Below are 19,800 nucleotides of genomic sequence, written 5' to 3'. Positions count from 1 at the left end.
ATCAAGTACATGTACACGTGACTGCAACGAGACACCGAGCACCAGCAGCAAAGTCATCGATCCCCTCTCAAAGAAAACTATCTTCGCGCAGCCCGCTGATTCAAGCCTCGAATCAAAGAGAGAAGTGCACGGGGCTCAACTCGCTTGAGTGTGATGAACTCGAACTGATTTTGCGCCGGGCGTGCCTTCACGTACATGTACGTGGTTGCAGCATGCTTGGTTGACCCCGTGGGTGCGCACAGTTCCCTGCTACGACCGGCGCGCTAAGGCCTCGCTCATCGATGGCACGCGCGCGAGCAGTCCTGTTGAGCCAATATGGAGCCCGGTTCATTCTTCCTTTCTCCTTGCATCGCGCACCAGAAGATCAAGCAACACCAGCACGAGAGCCCAGCCCATGAAGGTCTTCTACGCGTCTCTCATCGTAGCGACATTGCTCGCGCAGTGCACCGTCTTCGCGGACGAGTGTGCAGATGCCACTTCCACCGGCACCTCGACTACCGAGACTTCGTCGCAAACAACGGCCTCTTCGACCAAGAGCTCCGACTCTGGCTCGGATCTCTTGTCCGTGGATCTCACGTCCATCGGTGGCGCCGGCACCAACATCACGAAGGCGACTGAAACGGAGGTGGACGGCGTGTCCTATTGCTACGTGGAAGGCTACCTGCCCCCACAGGCTAAGTGGATGATGCAGCTGCCCATTTCGACCTGGACGCAACGCTATCTGCAAGCAGGTTGTGACGGGTTGTGTGGCCCGTCGATGGTCTCTCTCTCTCGGTCGTAGCAGCGGAGGGCTCCGACCAATACGAGAATGGACACTTTGCGATGGCGACAACCGACATGGACGGCACCACCGATGGGTCCTTCGCATTAAACGAAGACGCCTTCATCGACTTCGCCTACTTGGCCGTGCACAGCACTGCAGAGGTCGCCAAGACGCTCATCAAGCAGTACTACGGCCAGGAGCAGAAGTACGCGTACTTCAACGGGTGCTCGGACGGCGGCCGCGAGGCTGTCATGTCGGCACTCCGCTATCCGGAAGACTTCAACGGCATCGTGGCTGGTGCCCCTGCGTTCCTGTTCCAGTTCCAGAACAGCTTCCACCACGCTTGGGACGCTTTGAGTAACCTGGACGAGAACAACGAGCCCATCTTGAACCCGTCGCGAGTTCCTATTCTTCACGATGGCGTGGTGGCTGCATGCAATTCCCTGGACGGCGTGGAGGACGGTCTCCCCACTGACCCTCGCATCTGTTCGTTTGATCCTCGTACAATTCAATGCGCTGACGACGCCGACAATTCCACATGCCTCACCGCGGCTGAGACCCACGTGGCCATCAACTTCTACTCTGGTCCTATCGACGAGGCCAGCGGCGAGCACTTGACCGTTGGTGAGATGCAGTTCGGCTCTGAGAACGGATGGATCGACGTTGGAGTGCTCGCCACCGATGGAGGGAGCGTTCCAAGCGAGGCGATGGCTCTGTCAACGCTTCGCTACCTCATCTTCAAGGATGCCCCTGGAGCAAACTACACACTACAGGACTTGGTGTTTGCCAATTCGACCATTGAACTGCTCAAGCCGCACCACCCGTTCCTCGACTCTGTGAGCCCCGACCTCTCCGCCTTCCGTGAGGCTGGAGGCAAGTTGATTCTCTGGCACGGCTGGGCTGACCAGCACATTTCTCCGCGCACGACGATCCAGTATCACGAGAAGCTGATCGACAACATGGGCGCTGACGCCGACCAGGACTTCAACCGCATGTACCTCTTCCCCGGTGTGTGGCACTGTGGAAGCGGCGAAGGCATGACGTCGTTTGACCTGCTGACCCCGATGTTGGACTGGGTGGAGGCTGGATCGGCTCCACACGAGATCATGACGTCCACGGAGGAGAGCGGCTCCAGCTCGACGTCCGGGTCGTCCAGCACGCTCTACCGCACGCGTCCGGCTTATCCGTATCCGTCGGTGGCGAAGTACTCGGGCTCTGGTGATGTGAACGATGCTGTGAACTGGGAGGAGGGCGACGCGTTGTACTCGAACTTGACGGCGTATTGGCTTGGGGAGAGCTTCTTCGACGTGTTCACGCCAGTGATGGAGCCTTAAGATTGGTAGCAACTGGATTTGACGTGCTGCTCTGCTTTTGAAAAGACAAGTTCACTTTCGTATCTGTGTGTAGCACTTGATCTAAGCTTATCTTCGGCATTGACCATATTCATTATTCGTTGGTTTACTCACCTAAAACCGTTTACGATAAGTTAGTGTAGGTTTACTTGTGAGACATCGAACAAATGCAGCACCAGTAAATGATATCACCGCTGCCCCCCGTTCTCCATGATCCGGCACGACACCGTACAAAAGGACGCAAGCGCAGACTTTTCGAGACTTGGGCCACAAAGCTGACGGATACCTGACGGATATCAGGTTCTCTACCCAACTCAGTCACTACGGCGGCAAGTATTCTGTGGAGCGGTTGCTGGCACTCGAGGAGTACATCGAGCGCACGCCCTTTTCTCGTGTTGTGCTGGTTAGTGTCGGCACCCCAGCGCCGATTGTTGCGGTGGTTTTCTTCAGTTTCAAAGGTTGAGGCCTGTATAAGCCACGTTAAACTACTAAAGTAAAGTAACGAGCTAGATACCACCGTCGCTTCCGAGCTGGTGGTTTTCTGCCAAGAAAGTGTCCCTCTGCAGCGTCCCGATGAAGGCTGGCAGGCCAACTATGGCTTTTGGGTTCGCGTCGCCGTTCAGGGAGCAGTCATCGCATTTGCTTCAGCGATTCACATCGGCCACCTCCTCGACGGAGCTGCTCTTTCTCATCGACAGCTTGCTCTGTATACACTTACTATGGCAGTCATCTACGTTGGTATCGCCTTGGCAATTGCTGCGAACTGGGTGTTCCCTACTCCGTTCTTGCACATGATCCTTGCACCGCATTTCGGTCGTGGTAGTGGGGTGCTTTCGCATTGCCATAGGAAGAAGCGTATTTCAGCACGTATCATTGCAGTCAGCCAAGCTGAAGCAACTCAAAAAAATGTTCGGCGTCCAGCTTCTGATGATTGTCGTTTATCCAGCATACCAAGTGGGCAAGCGACTCTACTGTCTATCATCAAGCTCGCCCTGAAGAACCTGCTGCGAGTCACGATCACGCAGATGGACCGAAGAAGTCATTTTTAACGTCGACTTCTTCGGCGCAGTTTTCTTGGCCACAAGTATGCAGGCCGCTTCATCAGCGACGACTATCCTAGTAATCATGGCGATCGATGCTGCTGACTCCGTGATCGAATTGAGAGAACTGTATCAGCGCACATACAACATACTGGGCCGATATACCCGCAAGGATGCAGCTAGCGATAGCAAGGGCAGCCTAGTCACGTCAGTCCGGAATTGGGCTCAACGGACGAGTTTGAAGAAGCTCCGAGCCCAAGTTAAGGGACGAGTTCAAGTGCTATCCTGCATACCGTACCAGCTATCAGCAGACGCGAGAGTTCTGGTTGAGAAGCTACAGCCGCCTCTCCGTGATTCGGCTATCCGCTCGGCGGATATCGCACAGAAGACATGGATGTAATTGTGCAGATGGAGCGTGTGTGCTGGTACCCGCGTCCAGCCAATTACGTCCCCCACTCTCGACGAGTGTCGGACACTTTCTCACGGCAGCTTCCATTCGCGCATGCACGAGAACTTCAACACGCTCAGTGAGCCGCTCGAGCTGCTCTTCACCTCCGAGTGCTTGATTTTGACCGAGTATATGGAGACAATAATCCCGTTCATGTATAATACGGCTTTGACGTCTTGGTGTTGGTGCACCTCCCCAGCGCTCACTACCACTCCGAGATGCACGGTATCACGCTCAACAACGTTTGGAGCAAGGTCTTGGGCATTTTCGCCTACGGTCTGCTGGAGTTGATATTGTTTGGCGTGTTGGCCACCATCATCCGACGCAACAGCGGCATCCGGGCGCTGTACCAGTTGGCCTTCGTTCTCGAGACTCAGATGCCGCTAGTGCAAGCCAAATTCGCGCTCTGGGTGATGATGATGCTGGCCTTCCGAGTCACGCATTTCGGTAAGAAAGATTAGCAGGAATTTCGCACCATTTTCCATGTTTTCTTCGCTAACATCTCTGATGCTAAAGGGGTGGACTTCACCTTCAAGTTCTCGTGGAGGTAAGACAACGGCACCAATCGCAAATACTCATCAAGCCTCATCAATAGAGGGATGAGAAGCTCTTGCTCAGCTAAGATGAGACCAGGTCGGACAAGGAATTATCATGTCGCTGTATTCCGGGGGTACGACAAGGCTGGCAATGCACCCACGTAAGGGGTCCTGTTAGCTCTGATGGCCGATGACTTCGCCTCCGGGATCGTTCACTTCAATTTGCGGCGTCCTCGTCAAGCGACCAACACTACGACCAACACTCCACCAACTTCAACTTCAACTCAAATCATGGCTCCCGCTGCCCCGCCAGTCGCCACCACGAGCAACGGAGCCCCCTTACCTCCCTCTGGGCTCACCGCTTCGGCCACAGCTGGCCCGCGCGGCCCCATCGTGCTGCAGGACTTCGCTCTGCTGGACCACCTCGCGCACTTCGACCGGGAGCGGATCCCTGAGCGCGTCGTGCACGCCAAGGGCGCCGGCGCCTTCGGCTACTTCGAGGTCACGCACGAGACGGCCACCAAGTACTCGCGCGCCAAGCTGTTCTCCTCCGTGGGCAAGTGCACGCCCGTGGCCGTCCGCTTCTCGACCATCGGAGGGGAACTGGGCAGCGCCGACACGGTGCGAGACCCGCGCGGCTTCGCCATCAAGCTCTATACGGAGGAGGGCAACTGGGACCTCGTGGGCAACAACACGCCCATCTTCTTCATCCGCGACCCGATCCTCTTCCCGAGCTTCATCCACACGCAGAAGCGCCTGCCCAGCACGCACCTCAAGGATACCATGATGTGGGACTTCTTCTCGCTGCGTCCGGAGACGTTGCACCAGCAGACCTTCCTCTTCTCGGACCGCGGCATCCCGGACGGCTTCCGCCACATGAACGGCTACGGCAGCCACACGTACGTCAACGTGAACGCCCAGGGAGAGGTTACCTACGTCAAATATCACTTCAAGACGGACCAGGGCATCCGCAACCTGCCAGTGGACGAAGCTGCCGCTCTCGCGAGCTCCGACCCGGACTACGCCATCCGCGACCTGTACACCCCCATCGAGCGCTAGGACTTCCCCACCTGGACGCTACGATGACGCCCGAGCAAGCGGCCAAGGAGAGCGTGAACCCCTTCGACGTCACCAAGGTCTGGCCGCACAGCGCGTATCCGCTGCAGGAGCACCAAACCGACCGGTGCTGAACCGCAACCCGAAGAACTACTTTGCCGAGGTGGAGCAGCTCGCGTTCTCGCCGTCGCACATGGTGCCCGGTATTGAGCCCTCGCCCGACAAAATGCTGCAGGGACGACTGTTCTCGTACCCGGACACGCAGCGGCACCGACTCGGACCAAACTACCAGCAGATCCCAGTGAATAAACCCCTCAACGAGCTGCGGACCTACCAGCGCGACGGCTTCATGACGGTCGACGGCAACATGAACGACGCGCCCAACTACTTCCCTAACAGCGTCGGCGGACCTGTTGAAAGCCCCGCATTGCGCTACCACGCGTACCAAGGGGATCACTCGGTGGTGGACAAGTTCTCGACGGCGGACGACGACAACTTCTCCCAAGTGGGGACTTCTACCGTAAGACGCTGGACACCGCGGCACGTGAGCGGCTCACGGACAACATTGCCGGATCGCTGGTCAACGCGTCCAAACCAGTGCAAGCTCGCGCCATTGCCAACTTCTGCAAGGCGGACCCGGACTATGGACTGAGGGTTCAGGAGAAGCTGGGAGAACTTGAAAAAAAAACAAAGCTGTGCACCAGAAAGCCAAGGAACTCGCAACGGAGCCGCTGAACCCGCCCCGCAGAACCTTCAAGGCGGTTGCTGCGTTGGAAGGCAGCTGGATTTGAGCTCACTGAGGATTCTACTCCCGATGCTTAAATTATGCGTTTAAACCTTTTTTGACTTTACATGTTACTTTTGGCATTTCTAACTCTCACGTGACAATTTCGGTTGCAACGTTTTTACATGTTAAACTATAAAACGGTTAAAACGGATAAATGACTCCTCGCGAAAAGTTTTATCACAACCAATCACTGCTTCTTACTGACATAGAAGCAATGATTGGTTGTGGTAAAACTGACCAAAAGATGAACAACACCCCGCTTCCGCCTCCTCTTCAGGTAGCTCCTCCGTGCGAGCTGCTCAACTGTTCCCGGCCTGGCGCTCTCCAATACAACTACCGCTACGTCTGCAGAGCCCACTTCGATGAGCTGAGTTGTCCGTACAGCACCGCCAACGGTTTCTTCTCCACGCGGCCGCGAACGTCACCGCCAAGTCCACAGAAAGTGTTCGTTCCCGAACTGCAGCAAGCAAGGGGCGCGCGCCCATGGCCAAGAGTTCTACTGCAAGCGCCACAAGACGCACGTCATGGAGCTGACCGCGCACGTGGTGGGCCAAGCTCTGCCGGTTCGAGAACGCGTCAACGTCCATGGGAACTTGGTGCGTTTGTGCCAGGTCGGGCTCTGTAAGAAGAAAGGTCGAACAACGGTGGACGAGAAGTTTGTATGCAAGGACCACGCGCGGCTACTAAGGGAGAAGGACCAGTTCGTGGACCAGAGCCAAGCTGCATTCCTGGTTCGAAGGGACTACATCAGAGGAAAGTGTGCAAGCCACTTAGCGATGCCAGTATGCAACTACGTAGGGTGCGACCGAGACAAAGTGACGGCAAAGTACCGAGGCTTCTTCTGCGCCGGCCATTTGCCGGTGATCGACGACCTGCGGGGTAAGATAATGGCCGCCAAGAGCGACGGAGATTTCGAGGTACAGATCCCGCTGAGGTACAACGAAATCTTCCTGCGCAAGTTCCTGGACAAGGGCCATGTGCACTTCTACAACTCACTTGTGGCCAAGCATGGATATGTCGCACCCGTGGTGGGAATTGTGGGCGACCAACTTGTTGGAGTTGCGGGAGGACAGAAGACCGCTGAAAGATTGCTTAACTAGGCAAAACACATACAAATTCACCATCGGCGCATCTATCGATGTACGCGCCGCCAGCCTGGACGCCGCTCCCCTTCTGCTCGATGTTCAACTGCCCGTACGCAGGCGAGTTCCTCTTCAACGGGCGCAACGTGTGCGGCGCGCACCTGCAGCAGCTCTCGCAACCTCCAGCACCGCCAGCTCCACCCCTCCCACCGCCGGAAAGCCGCCCACAACTTCAGGCGGAGAAGAGCGACACGTGCGCCTTCCGTGGCTGCAAGAAGAGCGGCCTGTGCGCGCATGGCCGCGACTATTTCTGCCGGGAGCACTTCACGCGGCTGCTAGTGCTTGACGCACACGTGGCCGGCCAGAGGCTCCCGCCGCGCACGAGGGTCAACAACGGCGGACGCGTCGTGCAGCTCTGTCAAATCGGCCACTGCACGAGGAACGGCAACAGCTGTCGGGCGGCCTCAAAGTGTGCAAAGACCACTCGCTGCTGCTGCTCCACAAGGAGCGATTCGTGGACAAACGCAACGCTCAGGACTACGCGCTGCACTCCGCGGCGAGTCAGACGCGGGTCTGCAGCTATGTGGGCTGCTCCAGCACGAGCGTGGCGCAGAAATACCACGGCGTCTTCTGCGCGCAGCACCTGCCGGTCATCGGCGACATCCGCAACCGCATCATGATGGCCAAGTGCCACGGAGACGAAGCGATCCAGATCCCATTGCGGTACAACGAGATTTTCCTCCGGAAGTTCCTGGATGAGGGACACGTTGTGTACTATAATGAGCTGGTCGCTAGGCACGGATTCGTGTCACCCACAGTTCACGTGGGAAGTCGAGGGTTGCAGGGAATCTCACACGGCCCGCACATCCGGTGATGGTGCTTTTCCCACTGAAACAAAAATATCTCTGGCTTTCGGACGCTTGCGTGGTTGGTTGATCACCATGTCATATTCATAGGTTCATGTACTTTTATTTGCTATCATAACGTTATCTCGGATTCTAGTTACTGGTATCGGATGCCCATGCAAACTGAAAAGTGAAGTCAACACCTGCAATTTGACCAATGCACACATACGAAATCAAGTTTTCATGAGCTTTTCTTTCGAATATTTTGCTCAGCGCGTGCCAACGCACCGAAGTGAGCCACTCGACAAGCCAGCAGCATGACGACCCAGAGTGGAAATTTGGCCTGAACCAGAGGCATCTGCGTCTCGAGTACGAATCCGAGTTGATAAAGGGCACTGATACCGCAGTTTCGCCGTAGAACAACGGCTAGCGCGACGAAAGATCCCAGCTCCAGTAGCCCGTAGGCAAAAACTCCCAATAACTTGCCATACACGTTGCTCAGAGTGATGCCTTCCATCTCGGAATGATATTGTGCGGCAGGAATCATGAAAATGCCACAGCCATACATATGTACATCAGAGGAACAATAGTCTTCAGGTACTCGGTCAACACGAGGCACTCGGAAGTGAACAGCAATTCTAACGGCTCCCTGAGCGAATTTCCGTCCTGTTGCTTCGAATGGCGGGCACTTATTCGACGCAGAAAATCCTTCGCCATTGATGCTGGATGCACGGGGACTGCTCGGCGTATATCGCACCTACATGGTGTCGCTCTGTGCGTACAATGGTGAGTCGGTTGTTCGGGTGTATTTAGTTCGAGCCCCGTTGGGTCATCGGGAAAAATCTGCAAATTTTCAAGAAGAGCCTTCCCTCTATCTGATACGCGGTGAGGACAGGACGACATCACTTGAATAACACCGCGAATTGCATGTGGAGTCGTATGCTGAGCCCATGTTCGTACTTGTGTTGGAAGTTCTTGGCTAACATCACTCGAGCTGCAGTAGCGAGCGAAAATACGTCGAGTTCGTTGGTGTAAGCAGCGCAACTCGATGACGGTGCCGACCATGTCAACCGCCATGACTCCAAGTACAGTTGTGACAGACGAAGACACGCGGCCATGTACGCCGCATTGAAAAACTCGACATTGAAGATTACTTCTTCGGGCACACGGTCTTCCATATGCCACACATTGAAAGTTATGAGGTTCTTCATTGCGATTTTGACGAGCGACAGGAGCAAAACCACAGGCAGCTCCAGCACAGAGCCGCTAACATAGCGGAACGCTATTTCATACAGATCGTCATCAGGAGCTGCACGGCGAACATTTTTCCAAGCTGGTGAAGCTGAGCTGTACGTGAAGTTGCTATTAATAATCGAAATCTGTTGAACCCAATAGCGGCACCAAAAACGAGCACAAGTAGAACTGGTGTCGCGGGCATCAGCAGCAGGTGTAGGAATTGAATAGGAAAGAGCCAATTTGCAGCAATTCCCAACGCTACACCCGTATACACAATCCCAGCGCAGATAGAGCAAAGCACAAGCCTTGAATTCGAAAGAGAAGTCTCACCGAGAAAAAACGCTGCATGAATTGATGCCGACCACGTTATTACGCTCCCTTGAATGATAACACGAATCCAGAACCCGTAGTTAGCTCTCCAGCCTTCTGCAGGGTTTTGGAGGGGGACGCATTCTTGATACAACACCAGCAGAATGACTGGGGCAGGTGCTCACGCAACCGTTAAGAGCACTCGAGAAAAAAACGTCCGCTGAATCTGCTCTTCGAGGGCCAATGCGCGTTCAAGTGAGTATTTGCCGCCGTAGTGACTCACTTGGACGGAAAGCCACGAATCCATTAACGCTAACGCTACCTGTCTGAAGCAACTGTGCTTGCCGTGACTCGAATCCCGCGTGTCTGTTGGTTCAGGGAGTATTCGCTGCTGCGAAGACATTGCTCGAGTGGTTGTCGGAAGTTTTCTTTCTACTACTGAAGTAATTATAAATCTGAATCTGAGTCAGCAATGCACAAGGACCTATTGTTAACCCACTTCGACTATTATTCTTAGGAATTGGGTAAACCAGACTTCTATAAGATACAGAAGGAGAAACGACTTTTTCTTGATTCCTAGTGTAGGTCAGTAAGTTTTTTTAACTACTTCTCTGAAGTAAATACTTTTGAATCAATGGCAAACGATCAGGAATTGAGCCAGGAAAACTTAAAGGTAAAATCGACCCCTAATTGCGAGCATTTGACGTCATGAATGTTAGATCCAAACGAAAACGCACCACACAACGAATCACGTACCGAAGTGAACTACCCGAAATGCGAAAGTCGCCAATACCCAAATAGCGATTTTATCTTGAACCAGCAGCATCTGGGTCTCGTGCACAAATGCGAGTTGATGCAGAGCCGACAATCCGCAGCCATGGTGAAGAACTGCAACGTAAATTACGAAATAAATTATTTTTACCAGCGCCAGAGTAAGCACACCGTGTATGGATGCAAGTGCGTTATCCACCGTCACACCGTCGAGGTCCATGGGATACTGCGCGTTCGGGAGGCGGATGATTGTCAAAACCATGCAGCAGTAAAATACCGGAATTAACGATTCCAAGTACTCCGGCAGAATTTGGCATTCGGTACTGAAAACGGCTTCAAGCGTGCCACGTAAAACGAGCGATTCCTTGCTGTGAATGCTCCTTCGCGACCCAGCTCCTCTCGTTGAATTGCTAAAGCTGGCGTTGGCTTCTTCGAGTGGTTGAATCTATGCTGAGCGCTTTGACCGTCCAAAAGGATTAACCTTTGGTGTTATACTGCCGATTGCATTGAAACTTGTTGATGCGGTATCCGTGTGCCGCCTCACGGGCTTAACACGATATCCACTTCTAAAACCCGCAGATTTGTTGCACGGAGTGGCCGCTAGTGTATCCAGCAGCGTTTTTAGCGCGTCGGAAAGTTGGTACTGGAGAACCGAGCGTATTTTTACTCTTGCTTTCGTCTGAGTTCTGTACGTGTCCGTGTTGTCGCAGAGTGACCTGATCAATCCCAGCAAACTGTGCGAAGTAGTTTGTCCTAGCACTTCATCGAGTCGAGCGCGGATTTAACTTACGCGGCGGTAGAAATTGTACAGATGGATGACTCCTTGGCAAATATCAAACGTCGCCATCGTAACGAGCGTGACAGGAGACGTAGTTCTTTGCATGAATGTGGCCACGTAAAGAGAGTTGAAGAATTCCGCCGTGAAGATGACAGACTCGGGCATTAAGTCTTCTACGTGGGTGGTCCCAATCGACAATAAATACTTCATCATCATCTTGATACAAGGCAGAAACAGGATCACGGGGATTTCATAGCGCGTGTCGATCACAATAGTAAGCAGTGTCTGGTAGGCTCGATATACGATGACCATCAGGCCCTGAATGACAATAAAGGAGACATATTTTAACAGTTGAACCCTGTCTTTCGCCATGTCCTCGAAAAAGCGCCAACCCGCGGTTATCCGAAGCGAAACCAGCAGGATGAAGTAGAATACAGGAAGAGCTGTCACCAAAATGAAGGCAATAGGAAACCCCACTGCACATGAGATCCCCATCATCGTTACTGAAAACGTGACGCCAACGCAGCAAAAATTAAGTAAAAGCTGTCGTCTCGAGAAATTAATTCGGTCCACGAGAAATTGTGCGTGTATTGCTGCAGTGTGAGCGACGACGCCAGTCAAGAGAGCTACTCGGATCCAGAAGCCGTAGTTGGCAAGCGGGCCCTCGCTCGGTTTCTGCAGTGGAATCAATTCTTGTACGAGAACCACAAACGTAATAGGCAGCGGCGTACGATAAGGACTCGAGACAGCGAGGTAGTTCGAGCGTATTCCTCCAGCGCCAGCAGCCTCTCCAGTGAATACTTCCCCCCTCGATGGCTCACCTGCAACTTATACCATGCTTGAACCAGCTTCTTCGTCCAGTTGACGGCCCGATTGCACCAGGAAATGGACTGCACGGTAAGCCCCAGCGTCGGAGCAGTGTGAGTGGCCATTACGCCAAACGCGCTTGAAAGCGCTGTCGTGAGTGAGAGTAAAAATAGGGTCAATTTGCCATGAAAAGCATGATCGAGGGCGTACGAGATCGAAACACAGCCAACTATTATTATGATATACCTACTCAATACAACGCCCTACTCTCAGAGAAATACAGAAAGGGGATCATCGAAGTTGTAAGAAAAATGCTGACTCAAAATGTATTGTGCGTAATTCGTTGTTTTAGCAAATCACGGTGATTAGCCCATCATTGAGGTAGGAGGCTAACTCGTCGATTTAAGATAGAATAGCTGCTAAGACAACGAGTTAACGTTGAGTTATGTGCTCACTTTCGTTGAATGGCTGGAGTAAATCCGACAATACTACGGCCCTGACATTTTAATTCTAACTCGCTCGCTTTGTATGATTGCTTTCTAGTCGATGATTGACATGCGTTGGCGATCTATCGTACTAAACTACGTCTACAATATTGAAAAGCATCCCTGTTTTTATATCGAGGAGCTGCAAGCAGCTTTAAAGTCAGCGTTTCCTGCACTACAAAACATTTCTAGAAGAAATTTTCTACTGCTAATATATGCCGTGCTCTGAAATTCGAGCTTGGTTTAACGCGCAAGGCCACGACGAAGAGAGCGAAAGAAAACGTCCCCGCCGAAATCGGTGCTTACTATTATGCAAGGAGTTGGCGCCATTCTATCAGGGACCTTATCAGTTTGTTTTCTTGCAGCGACAACCGATTTATTCTTGCAGTGGCAGCCGCTCCGTTCTTGCACTGCGATGTGCTTGGTACTGGCAGTTGATTAGCTTAACTTTAACTTAGAGTTAGGCCACTTTCAATTTAGCAGAGCAGAGGCGAGGCCCCGACAGCACAGTGTACCAGCTGGAGGGATTGGAAGCAAAGTGTGCGCACGGCACTGGCTTTACATACAAAAACATGGGATCGCCCATGCATGGGGATCCGCCCGACAACGGCAAGCCACCGGACCCAGGGAAGCCCCGCCGAGATGACCAGGCGCTCGGCGACGCAGACTCGGAGGAGATGGATTCGATCGTCGCGGAAACGCCGCCTTCACAGGAAGAGGCTTACGAGCGGACAGAGGACGACGCTCCCAGTCAAGCGCGGGGCGAGAAGCCAGAACGACAAGAACCAGAGACCGGCAGCAGCGTAGATGCCCCAGGCTGTGTGGCCGAAGAACGAGAAAGCGGGACATCATCCCGAGTGGTCACCCATCGAGGGAGGTCTGAACGTCCAACCAGAAGAAATCTTCGACGCGTTAGTGAACGACATGAGAGCTTCACCGGAAGTAGCGCCGCCGGAAGCGTGGAAGTTGACCGTGGCTGATTTATTCGCAACGGTTTTCAAGACGGTTGAGGTGAAAACGGAGCGTATACCGCCTGGAAAGCAGCGCTACCCCAAGCTCAAAGGAGATGAAGCGTCCTGTATGCTCAAGGTATTCGAAGCGGTGTGTGTTACGGGTCAGGGATCCTACACCGAATGGACCACATACGCGACAGTGATCAGCCGAGATCTATACAATACAAGCTGGAACCTTACCACGATCTTGCAAAGCGTCCTCAGTAAGGTTCGGTGGGCAAGAGCGCCAGTGCTCAACCAGTGGGCGGCAAAGGTGAAGCAAGGGTCCGATCGCTCTTCAGCTCCAGCGACAAGCGAGGACCCCCAGGCATTCCCAGTGTTCATGTTTAATCCAGGCAAGTACTCAAGCAATGACATCGAACGCTTCAAGGGAATATGCACGCGAAGAGAACCCGGCAGGGCGCAGCACCAGCTGCGCGAGGGCTCCGATGATGAATGGAAAATCATTCAAGGTCTAGCAGAAGGCAGCATTGTCAGCAGGCGTCTGCCGGATTTCATCAGAAGTATTCTAGACTCTCAAGAGCGGCTGCGTCTGTACAGCACGATTCAAGCGCAGGTTGAAGGGGAGCTCATGTTTGTTTTGAACGGCTATACGGGCGTGCGCGTAAGCCGCCAGCACACACGTGCGCTCCAAGAAGACATTCTGCTCGCAGCCGAGCGGGCTAATGTGAATTTGACGGAGCTGCATGGGTTGCTAAGTCAAACCAAAACGATAAGCTTCAACAGAGTCAAGAAGTCAATCCATTTCTTCTTTTTTGATCGCGCGACAGCTGCGAGGCATGCACTGACACCAGTGCCGTTCAAAGGAAGAGTGTACCGCTTGATGAACGTACACGGGCCCGACCGCGGAACCCCGTGGGAGCGCCAGTTAGGACGCGCTGGTGTTAGTATGAGTCCGCCAACGGAATACGAAGTCCGTCTATAAAACATCACGCGCTTCATGGACATCGGACGACTGACAGCCTTTTTTAAAAAGCACAGTCAGGTCGAAATCGACTTCGAGGATCTGGATGCCTGCACGCCGAACTCTCGCACTTCTACATTGTGGAAAGTAACATTCAAATTAGCAGGATGCCCAGAATTCCAGCGGGGAATCCAACGAATCATTTGATTTGGGGCAAGCATTGTGATCAAGCACCCGGCTGTAGGTCGTCGCCTGTAGTGTCTACGTTGCGGGCAGCTAGGACACACTCTCGCGCGGTGCAACTACACGGACGACCAATTAAGAGGGCAAGGAGGACTGGTGGCTTGTGAAGAGTAGGTGATCAATCTCGTGGACCTAGCCAATCCGTACGGCAGCATGAAGGAAATGAAGGAGGCAGCAGCAAAACGTTTGCGCCTGCACCAGCAAGCGGAACGAGCAGAGGAAGAAGCCGTGAGTCCGACGGCGAATGGCCACGATGTGGAGCTCGGAAGACCGCAGCGAGATCTCGAACCGGCGTCCGATCAGGCAGGAGAGCCGAAAGGAGATCACCACCGAGAAGAAGCCAGCCAGCAACAGCAGGCACCTACGCCCAAGCCTCAACCCAAATGGGTAACAGTCAAGCTGAAAGAAGGACGGACCTTGTTCGCCCACAAGGCAGCCCTGGACCAGAAAATAAGGCCAGCGCACTCGCGATATGACGTCCTAGCTGAGGACGAAGATGAGGAAGATGACGAGGAGGATAGGAACGCTGGAATCGAGCCACCGGCAGATCAACACCAGGAAATCATCGATATCTCATCGGGATCGTCGCAAGAAACCCCAAAAGAGCGTCTCTATAAGGATCTTACCAAAGATGAAAAGAGCCTGTTGCACATAGTGAGACGCACGCCGCCGGCGGTGCCGACAGCCCCGCAACTAGTGGCTTTAAAACAGCGTGAACGCCAGGAGCTACTAACTGTGGTGGAACCGCTGCTACCAAAGCAACTCCTCAACATTCCATGGGATGCGGTGGTCCCCACCACGATTGACAACGTTGAAGTGGTCGAACGGCTACTGCATATACGTGAGGTGACGACACCATCGACGGGCAATTGCATGGCGATCGCTATCGTGCAAGCAGTAGCCAACCACGATCTCGCCGCTCATGACGACGTTCTGACTAAGGCAACCACCTCAATCAAGCGAGGCATCAAACACGCAGGACAGCTTCATATGAGTGACCAGTTCGATCACTACGCAAGGACATTGACATTAGTGAATGTGCAGCGAGGGTGGGAAAACATGCCGCCAGGTGATTCCAAGAAGCAGTTTAAGTGGTACTTGGAGGAGTACGCTGGAAGTGCTTCTGACAGAGACACCATGGTTGAAGGGTTCAACTGGGGTGGCAGTGACCTGATGGCGATGGCAGTAAACTTTCTCAAACGATCAATCTATGTATTCGCGCACAACACGCAAGGTGACCAAGCGTGGAACTGCGTGATGTATAGACCAAGCTCGCGGACGCGATTCAAAAAGGTCTCCGAAACCGGTCAACAGGTTATGCTGACAGTCCAGGATTGCGTCCAACGTATTCGGGAGGACAAGCTGAAAGCACACGCAGCACCACTAGTCCTACGATTTTGGGGGCGTCACTACTCGGCGTTCGTGCACGTACAGCCACAAGGCACAGATGTAGGGAAGCGGGAGGGGACGAAGACGGAAGATTTTGAAATGGAGGATACAGAGAGGATTCCCGGTCGCGAGGACGGGTCGTCGCGATCGCAAGCCGAAGCCACAGCGGAGCCATGGAATCCGGACGAATGGGGTGGCTCGCTAGATGAACTGCACCACCGGCTGCAAGGCATGACGATACCACACGAGCTCAAGTGTGAAATTCAACATATTTACGGGTAGCAGAGGCAGATCGATACCATGAACTCTTGGGATTCCTAGTCAATACCGTCTCGAAACTTTCAGTATAAGAGCAAAACCGTCTCCTGAGCGCCGCCCTGGAGGACGAAGCGAGCCCAACCGTTCGGGAATTCCTTCAGCGGCACCAAGTGCCTTTAGTAGCGTTGAAGCAATGGCAAACCCATGTGCGGGAGATCAAGGAAGGAGCGCTGGACCGAGAACGAGATCAGATACAGGACCATAGTGAGAAATCAACAGGTAGCGCCACGGATCCTCATGACGAGGCCTACGTCCCATCCGGTGACAGGGTCAGCAGCAAACCAAGCCGGCGGAAACCGTACAGGCAGCAGCAGAAGAAGCTGAGGCACAGATCCAAGAAGATAATGCAAAAGAGGGATCACCGTTCTGCTCTCGCTGTGACAAACAAACTCGGCGCATTGTACAGTGCCAAACCTACCGCAGTCGGGCGGAAAAAAAGAAAGCGTGAAGTGACAGAACCCGTTTAATTGTCAGCGCCAGTCGTCGCGAGACCGGACTGGGAACACCACTGGAAATTCTTGGCTCCGGAGTGGGCGGAAGGAGCACAGACGCCGTTCCCGTTGGCCACGAGCAACAACGATAAGTGGCAACGAGCAGCCGAACTGGAACCACGACGACTGATCCGACTTGTTGCACGGTTTCCGTTTGCAACCGACGTGCTGCAAGCTGTGAGTGATGATGTTCTAATAGCATGGACTACGGCCTGGCGGAAAGATTGTATGTTAGCGGGTTTAATCCAGTATCGTGGTCGGACTACCGACAAGTCGATCCACACATGGCTTGATGATTGGACTAAGCGGCTAGCGGAACCACCTACAAAGGAAAAGCGTGCCCCGCCGTTTGACAACTGCGATGACTGGAAGCGAATGCGTTCGCGAGCGTACGGTGATGACTCGCTACTCCAGCAATGCGATTTCGGCCATACACTCAAGCTCGCTCAACATATCTTGTGCGCCATTATCTACGATCCCGAAATTCGCGCGATCACTGGTACGGAAGATGACGTGGAGAACGGCGTACCAACTCAAGTACGGCGTCACCTTACGGCCCTGGACAAGATCGAGAGTTACAAAGCTGCGTATTATGCGGCAGACCGGCAAATCAACTGGGCAGCTGTGGAGAGCTGCTTCACCTCGACATTCGAGAGGGAGGAGCTGCAGCTAGCTCTCCAGAATTAAGTTCTCCTTCAGCGCAGTCACAGAGGGTTTGGTGCCCATGGACACTGTACCCTCGGATGCCTTCGGACGGCACTTCCGCCTACAGGAGGCATTTGGTGACAGTAAACGGATCGCTATTACGCTTTGGTTTTTCGAAAGAATTCGTAGATATGTTACGACGACTGCATGATGGGACTACAGCTCGCTTTCTGGTAAATGGGGAACTCTCGCAGCCGACAGAGGTGCTATCAGGCAGTCGCCAAGGCTGTTCACTGGCGCCTTTGCTTTTCTTGATCGCGGCAGAGGTGTTGGCGCTAGCTATCTCACAGGACTCACAGTTGCAGGGGATCAACGTACCGGGCAAACCGGATGCTGAGCACCGCTTCTCGGCCTTTGTGGACGACTCGACGGTGTTCCTTCAAGAAGCCAAGCAGCTCCCGTGGGTGATGGATATAATTCGGCGCTTTGGAGCACTGTCGGGCCTAAGTGTCCAGCCCACGAAAAGCAAGTTAATGTTTCTGAATACGGCGGTGGAGATGAATGAGCTATATGGAATACCGGTACTCGGGCATGGAGAAACTACTCGTTACTTAGGTTACGAAGTAGGAACTCAGGAGCTATCGGGTCACAACTGGGCCCACCGGATCCGCAATATCAAACGAAGATTAGCAACGGCGGCGCAGATGGCTACGAGTGTATATCACCGGGTAACCATCCTCAATGTGATCATGCTACCAGCAATATTGTTCACGGCCGCAGCGTTCGATATACCACCGTGGGCAGGCAAGGAACTTCGACACCTGCAGAAGCAATTCCTGTGGCGCCATTCGATAGAAACGGAAGCAAGCAGGCATAAGGTCAATCCTGGACTTCTGTACACTCCACGAGGCGCCGGAGGCGTGGGGCTCGTATCGATTGAGGTGGCCGTAAAATCTCAAAAAATGAAACATGCGATGCTCTGGCTAATGCAGCAAGAGGATACGTATTCCGCAGCATGGCGAGCATGGACATTCAGGGGTGGGGAGGCCGACAGTGATAATACAATAACCCTTACGGAAACCGGGCGACGACATCCGAAGACACCTTGCAAAAGGATGCAAGAGCTGCTAGGCGGGTGGCTTCAACCCACACAGGAAGAGAAGGAGACTTTACTAAGGCAAGGTACACGGGACCTGGCCCGGTTAGCCGACCAGGCCATTTGTTGGAGGGACGATAATACACTGCAGATCAGGCTTTACGAGGAACTTCCTCGTTGGCAACGGGAGTGGTCGACTGAAGCTAAGACATTCTGGCCCACATACCTGTATCGGTCCTTCTCCTCCAGCAGCACGGCGTGGGCCTTGCAGACGAGCATCTTGCCGTGTGGGAGCAGCCCCTGCCTCTGGCAGGGCCCCACTTGGCACAGCCGCACGCTCTGCTTGCGGGAGTGACGGTAGCGTACAGGTTGAAGTTGCCCTTCAACATGAGTGGAGCAGTAACCCATGGATTCGAGAAGCAAACGGGGGCATGCTGACAGCCAAGAAATATAACCGGACCCGCGTTTGCACGCTACAGGAGTTGCACATTCAGCGAATAGGACTGGCGGCGTATACGCTCCGGATTTCATTGACGTCGGACGCAACAACGCATCATACGGCTCCGAAATTGTGTCGGTGGGCATTGGCTATTATAGCAGGGTCCCCACCGATAGATATCGCAGAGGAACTGCAGGTGCGGTCAACGGTGGAGCTTCGGCAACCACCGAATCTGCACTATCATTACCATTGGAAAGTCCTAGACACTAAACTCGTCGAACGGGTCCCAGAAGGAACCGACGGCACCGACGGAGGATATTTTATCCTAAAACCAGAACCGAACGGCGTTCACTGGGCTATCCAACAAGCGTATACCCCAACACCCAAGATGGCCGACGAATACGATGAATTAGCAGCGGGTAGAAGAGGGTTGGTGTTTCAAGCTCACCCCTTGTTCCACCGCTTCCCTTGGAAACTGTGTCAAACTGCAATGTCTTGTCTGCAATCAAGAAACTACCATTCAAAGCGTTCAAGCAAGAACTAGGACGCGAGCTACGGTCTGTGGTCGCACGCTTGGAAACAACTGTAGCGGCGGATCCATGGCAGCGCGGAGCTATGCAACAAACACCGAAGCAACTGTGGGCTCACAAGAATTCGATTACGGAATATCAAGTATGGGTAAGTTACAGAGCGGCAACGAAGCAACTCAATCTCTTCTTCGACGGCCGTGAAATGGATGCAAGCTGTCGCAAGCTTCAAAGCTGTCAGCACCGAAAGGAGACACTCACGCACCTACTTTGGGAGTGTCCGGGCGCCCAAGCATGCTGGAAATATCTTATCAGCTGCTGGGGTAGACGAAGGTGTGATGGCCAGCAGCTTCTTCGGTATACGGCGAATTGCGCGTCTCGAGTACCACCACCGTTTACAACAGACCTGCGTCGTCGATTTAGCATCGCGTTTCCCGATC

At 53.6% G+C, this 19,800-nt stretch overlaps 10 protein-coding genes across 10 annotated transcripts; 9 read left to right on the top strand and 1 right to left on the bottom strand.

Annotated features, from left to right (window-relative positions):
* Positions 1–394: 394 nt before the first annotated feature.
* On the top strand, positions 395–2,097 carry PHYSODRAFT_535633 (hypothetical protein; the record flags this gene model as incomplete). Its single annotated transcript, XM_009541445.1, has 4 exons — positions 395–734; positions 785–1,076; positions 1,122–1,326; positions 1,411–2,097. The coding sequence occupies 4 exons, from the start codon at positions 395–397 to the stop codon at positions 2,095–2,097; spliced, it is 1,524 nt and encodes a 507-aa protein (XP_009539740.1).
* A 307-nt stretch (positions 2,098–2,404) lies between these two features.
* On the top strand, positions 2,405–3,164 carry PHYSODRAFT_535636 (hypothetical protein; the record flags this gene model as incomplete). The annotated part of the gene is made up of 2 exons (XM_009541444.1): positions 2,405–2,551; positions 2,646–3,164. Coding segments are annotated over 2 exons (666 nt in total), but the record flags the coding sequence as incomplete, so codon positions are not given.
* Positions 3,165–3,657: 493 nt separating this feature from the next.
* Positions 3,658–4,154, top strand: PHYSODRAFT_342955 (hypothetical protein; the record flags this gene model as incomplete). The annotated part of the gene is made up of 3 exons (XM_009541443.1): positions 3,658–3,758; positions 3,803–4,050; positions 4,120–4,154. The coding sequence occupies 3 exons, from the start codon at positions 3,658–3,660 to the stop codon at positions 4,152–4,154; spliced, it is 384 nt and encodes a 127-aa protein (XP_009539738.1).
* Positions 4,155–4,430: 276 nt separating this feature from the next.
* Positions 4,431–5,198, top strand: PHYSODRAFT_342954 (hypothetical protein; the record flags this gene model as incomplete). Its single annotated transcript, XM_009541442.1, has 1 exon — positions 4,431–5,198. One exon carries the CDS (start codon positions 4,431–4,433, stop codon positions 5,196–5,198), a length of 768 nt encoding a protein of 255 aa, XP_009539737.1.
* Positions 5,199–5,221: 23 nt separating this feature from the next.
* Positions 5,222–7,082, top strand: PHYSODRAFT_342953 (hypothetical protein; the record flags this gene model as incomplete). Its single annotated transcript, XM_009541441.1, has 5 exons — positions 5,222–5,275; positions 5,344–5,715; positions 5,745–5,849; positions 5,900–5,964; positions 6,446–7,082. The coding sequence occupies 5 exons, from the start codon at positions 5,222–5,224 to the stop codon at positions 7,080–7,082; spliced, it is 1,233 nt and encodes a 410-aa protein (XP_009539736.1).
* A 38-nt stretch (positions 7,083–7,120) lies between these two features.
* Positions 7,121–7,938, top strand: PHYSODRAFT_342952 (hypothetical protein; the record flags this gene model as incomplete). The annotated part of the gene is made up of 2 exons (XM_009541440.1): positions 7,121–7,468; positions 7,516–7,938. 2 exons carry the CDS (start codon positions 7,121–7,123, stop codon positions 7,936–7,938), a joined length of 771 nt encoding a protein of 256 aa, XP_009539735.1.
* Positions 7,939–11,006: 3,068 nt separating this feature from the next.
* PHYSODRAFT_535668 (hypothetical protein) lies at positions 11,007–11,213 on the bottom strand (the record flags this gene model as incomplete). The annotated part of the gene is made up of 1 exon (XM_009541439.1): positions 11,007–11,213. One exon carries the CDS (start codon positions 11,211–11,213, stop codon positions 11,007–11,009), a length of 207 nt encoding a protein of 68 aa, XP_009539734.1.
* Positions 11,214–14,617: 3,404 nt separating this feature from the next.
* Positions 14,618–17,340, top strand: PHYSODRAFT_535746 (hypothetical protein; the record flags this gene model as incomplete). The annotated part of the gene is made up of 3 exons (XM_009541438.1): positions 14,618–16,122; positions 16,215–16,606; positions 16,643–17,340. The coding sequence occupies 3 exons, from the start codon at positions 14,618–14,620 to the stop codon at positions 17,338–17,340; spliced, it is 2,595 nt and encodes an 864-aa protein (XP_009539733.1).
* A 1,073-nt stretch (positions 17,341–18,413) lies between these two features.
* Positions 18,414–19,377, top strand: PHYSODRAFT_535670 (hypothetical protein; the record flags this gene model as incomplete). Its single annotated transcript, XM_009541437.1, has 4 exons — positions 18,414–18,628; positions 18,792–18,929; positions 18,992–18,995; positions 19,048–19,377. The coding sequence occupies 4 exons, from the start codon at positions 18,414–18,416 to the stop codon at positions 19,375–19,377; spliced, it is 687 nt and encodes a 228-aa protein (XP_009539732.1).
* A 71-nt stretch (positions 19,378–19,448) lies between these two features.
* Positions 19,449–19,751, top strand: PHYSODRAFT_408347 (hypothetical protein; the record flags this gene model as incomplete). Its single annotated transcript, XM_009541436.1, has 1 exon — positions 19,449–19,751. A coding segment is annotated over one exon (303 nt), but the record flags the coding sequence as incomplete, so codon positions are not given.
* Between the last annotated feature and the right edge of the window lie 49 nt (positions 19,752–19,800).

This window comes from Phytophthora sojae, assembly GCF_000149755.1.
Source record: "Phytophthora sojae unplaced genomic scaffold PHYSOscaffold_24, whole genome shotgun sequence".
Taxonomy (NCBI): domain Eukaryota; phylum Oomycota; class Peronosporomycetes; order Peronosporales; family Peronosporaceae; genus Phytophthora; species Phytophthora sojae.
This window is presented reverse-complemented; position numbering and strand designations above follow the sequence as displayed.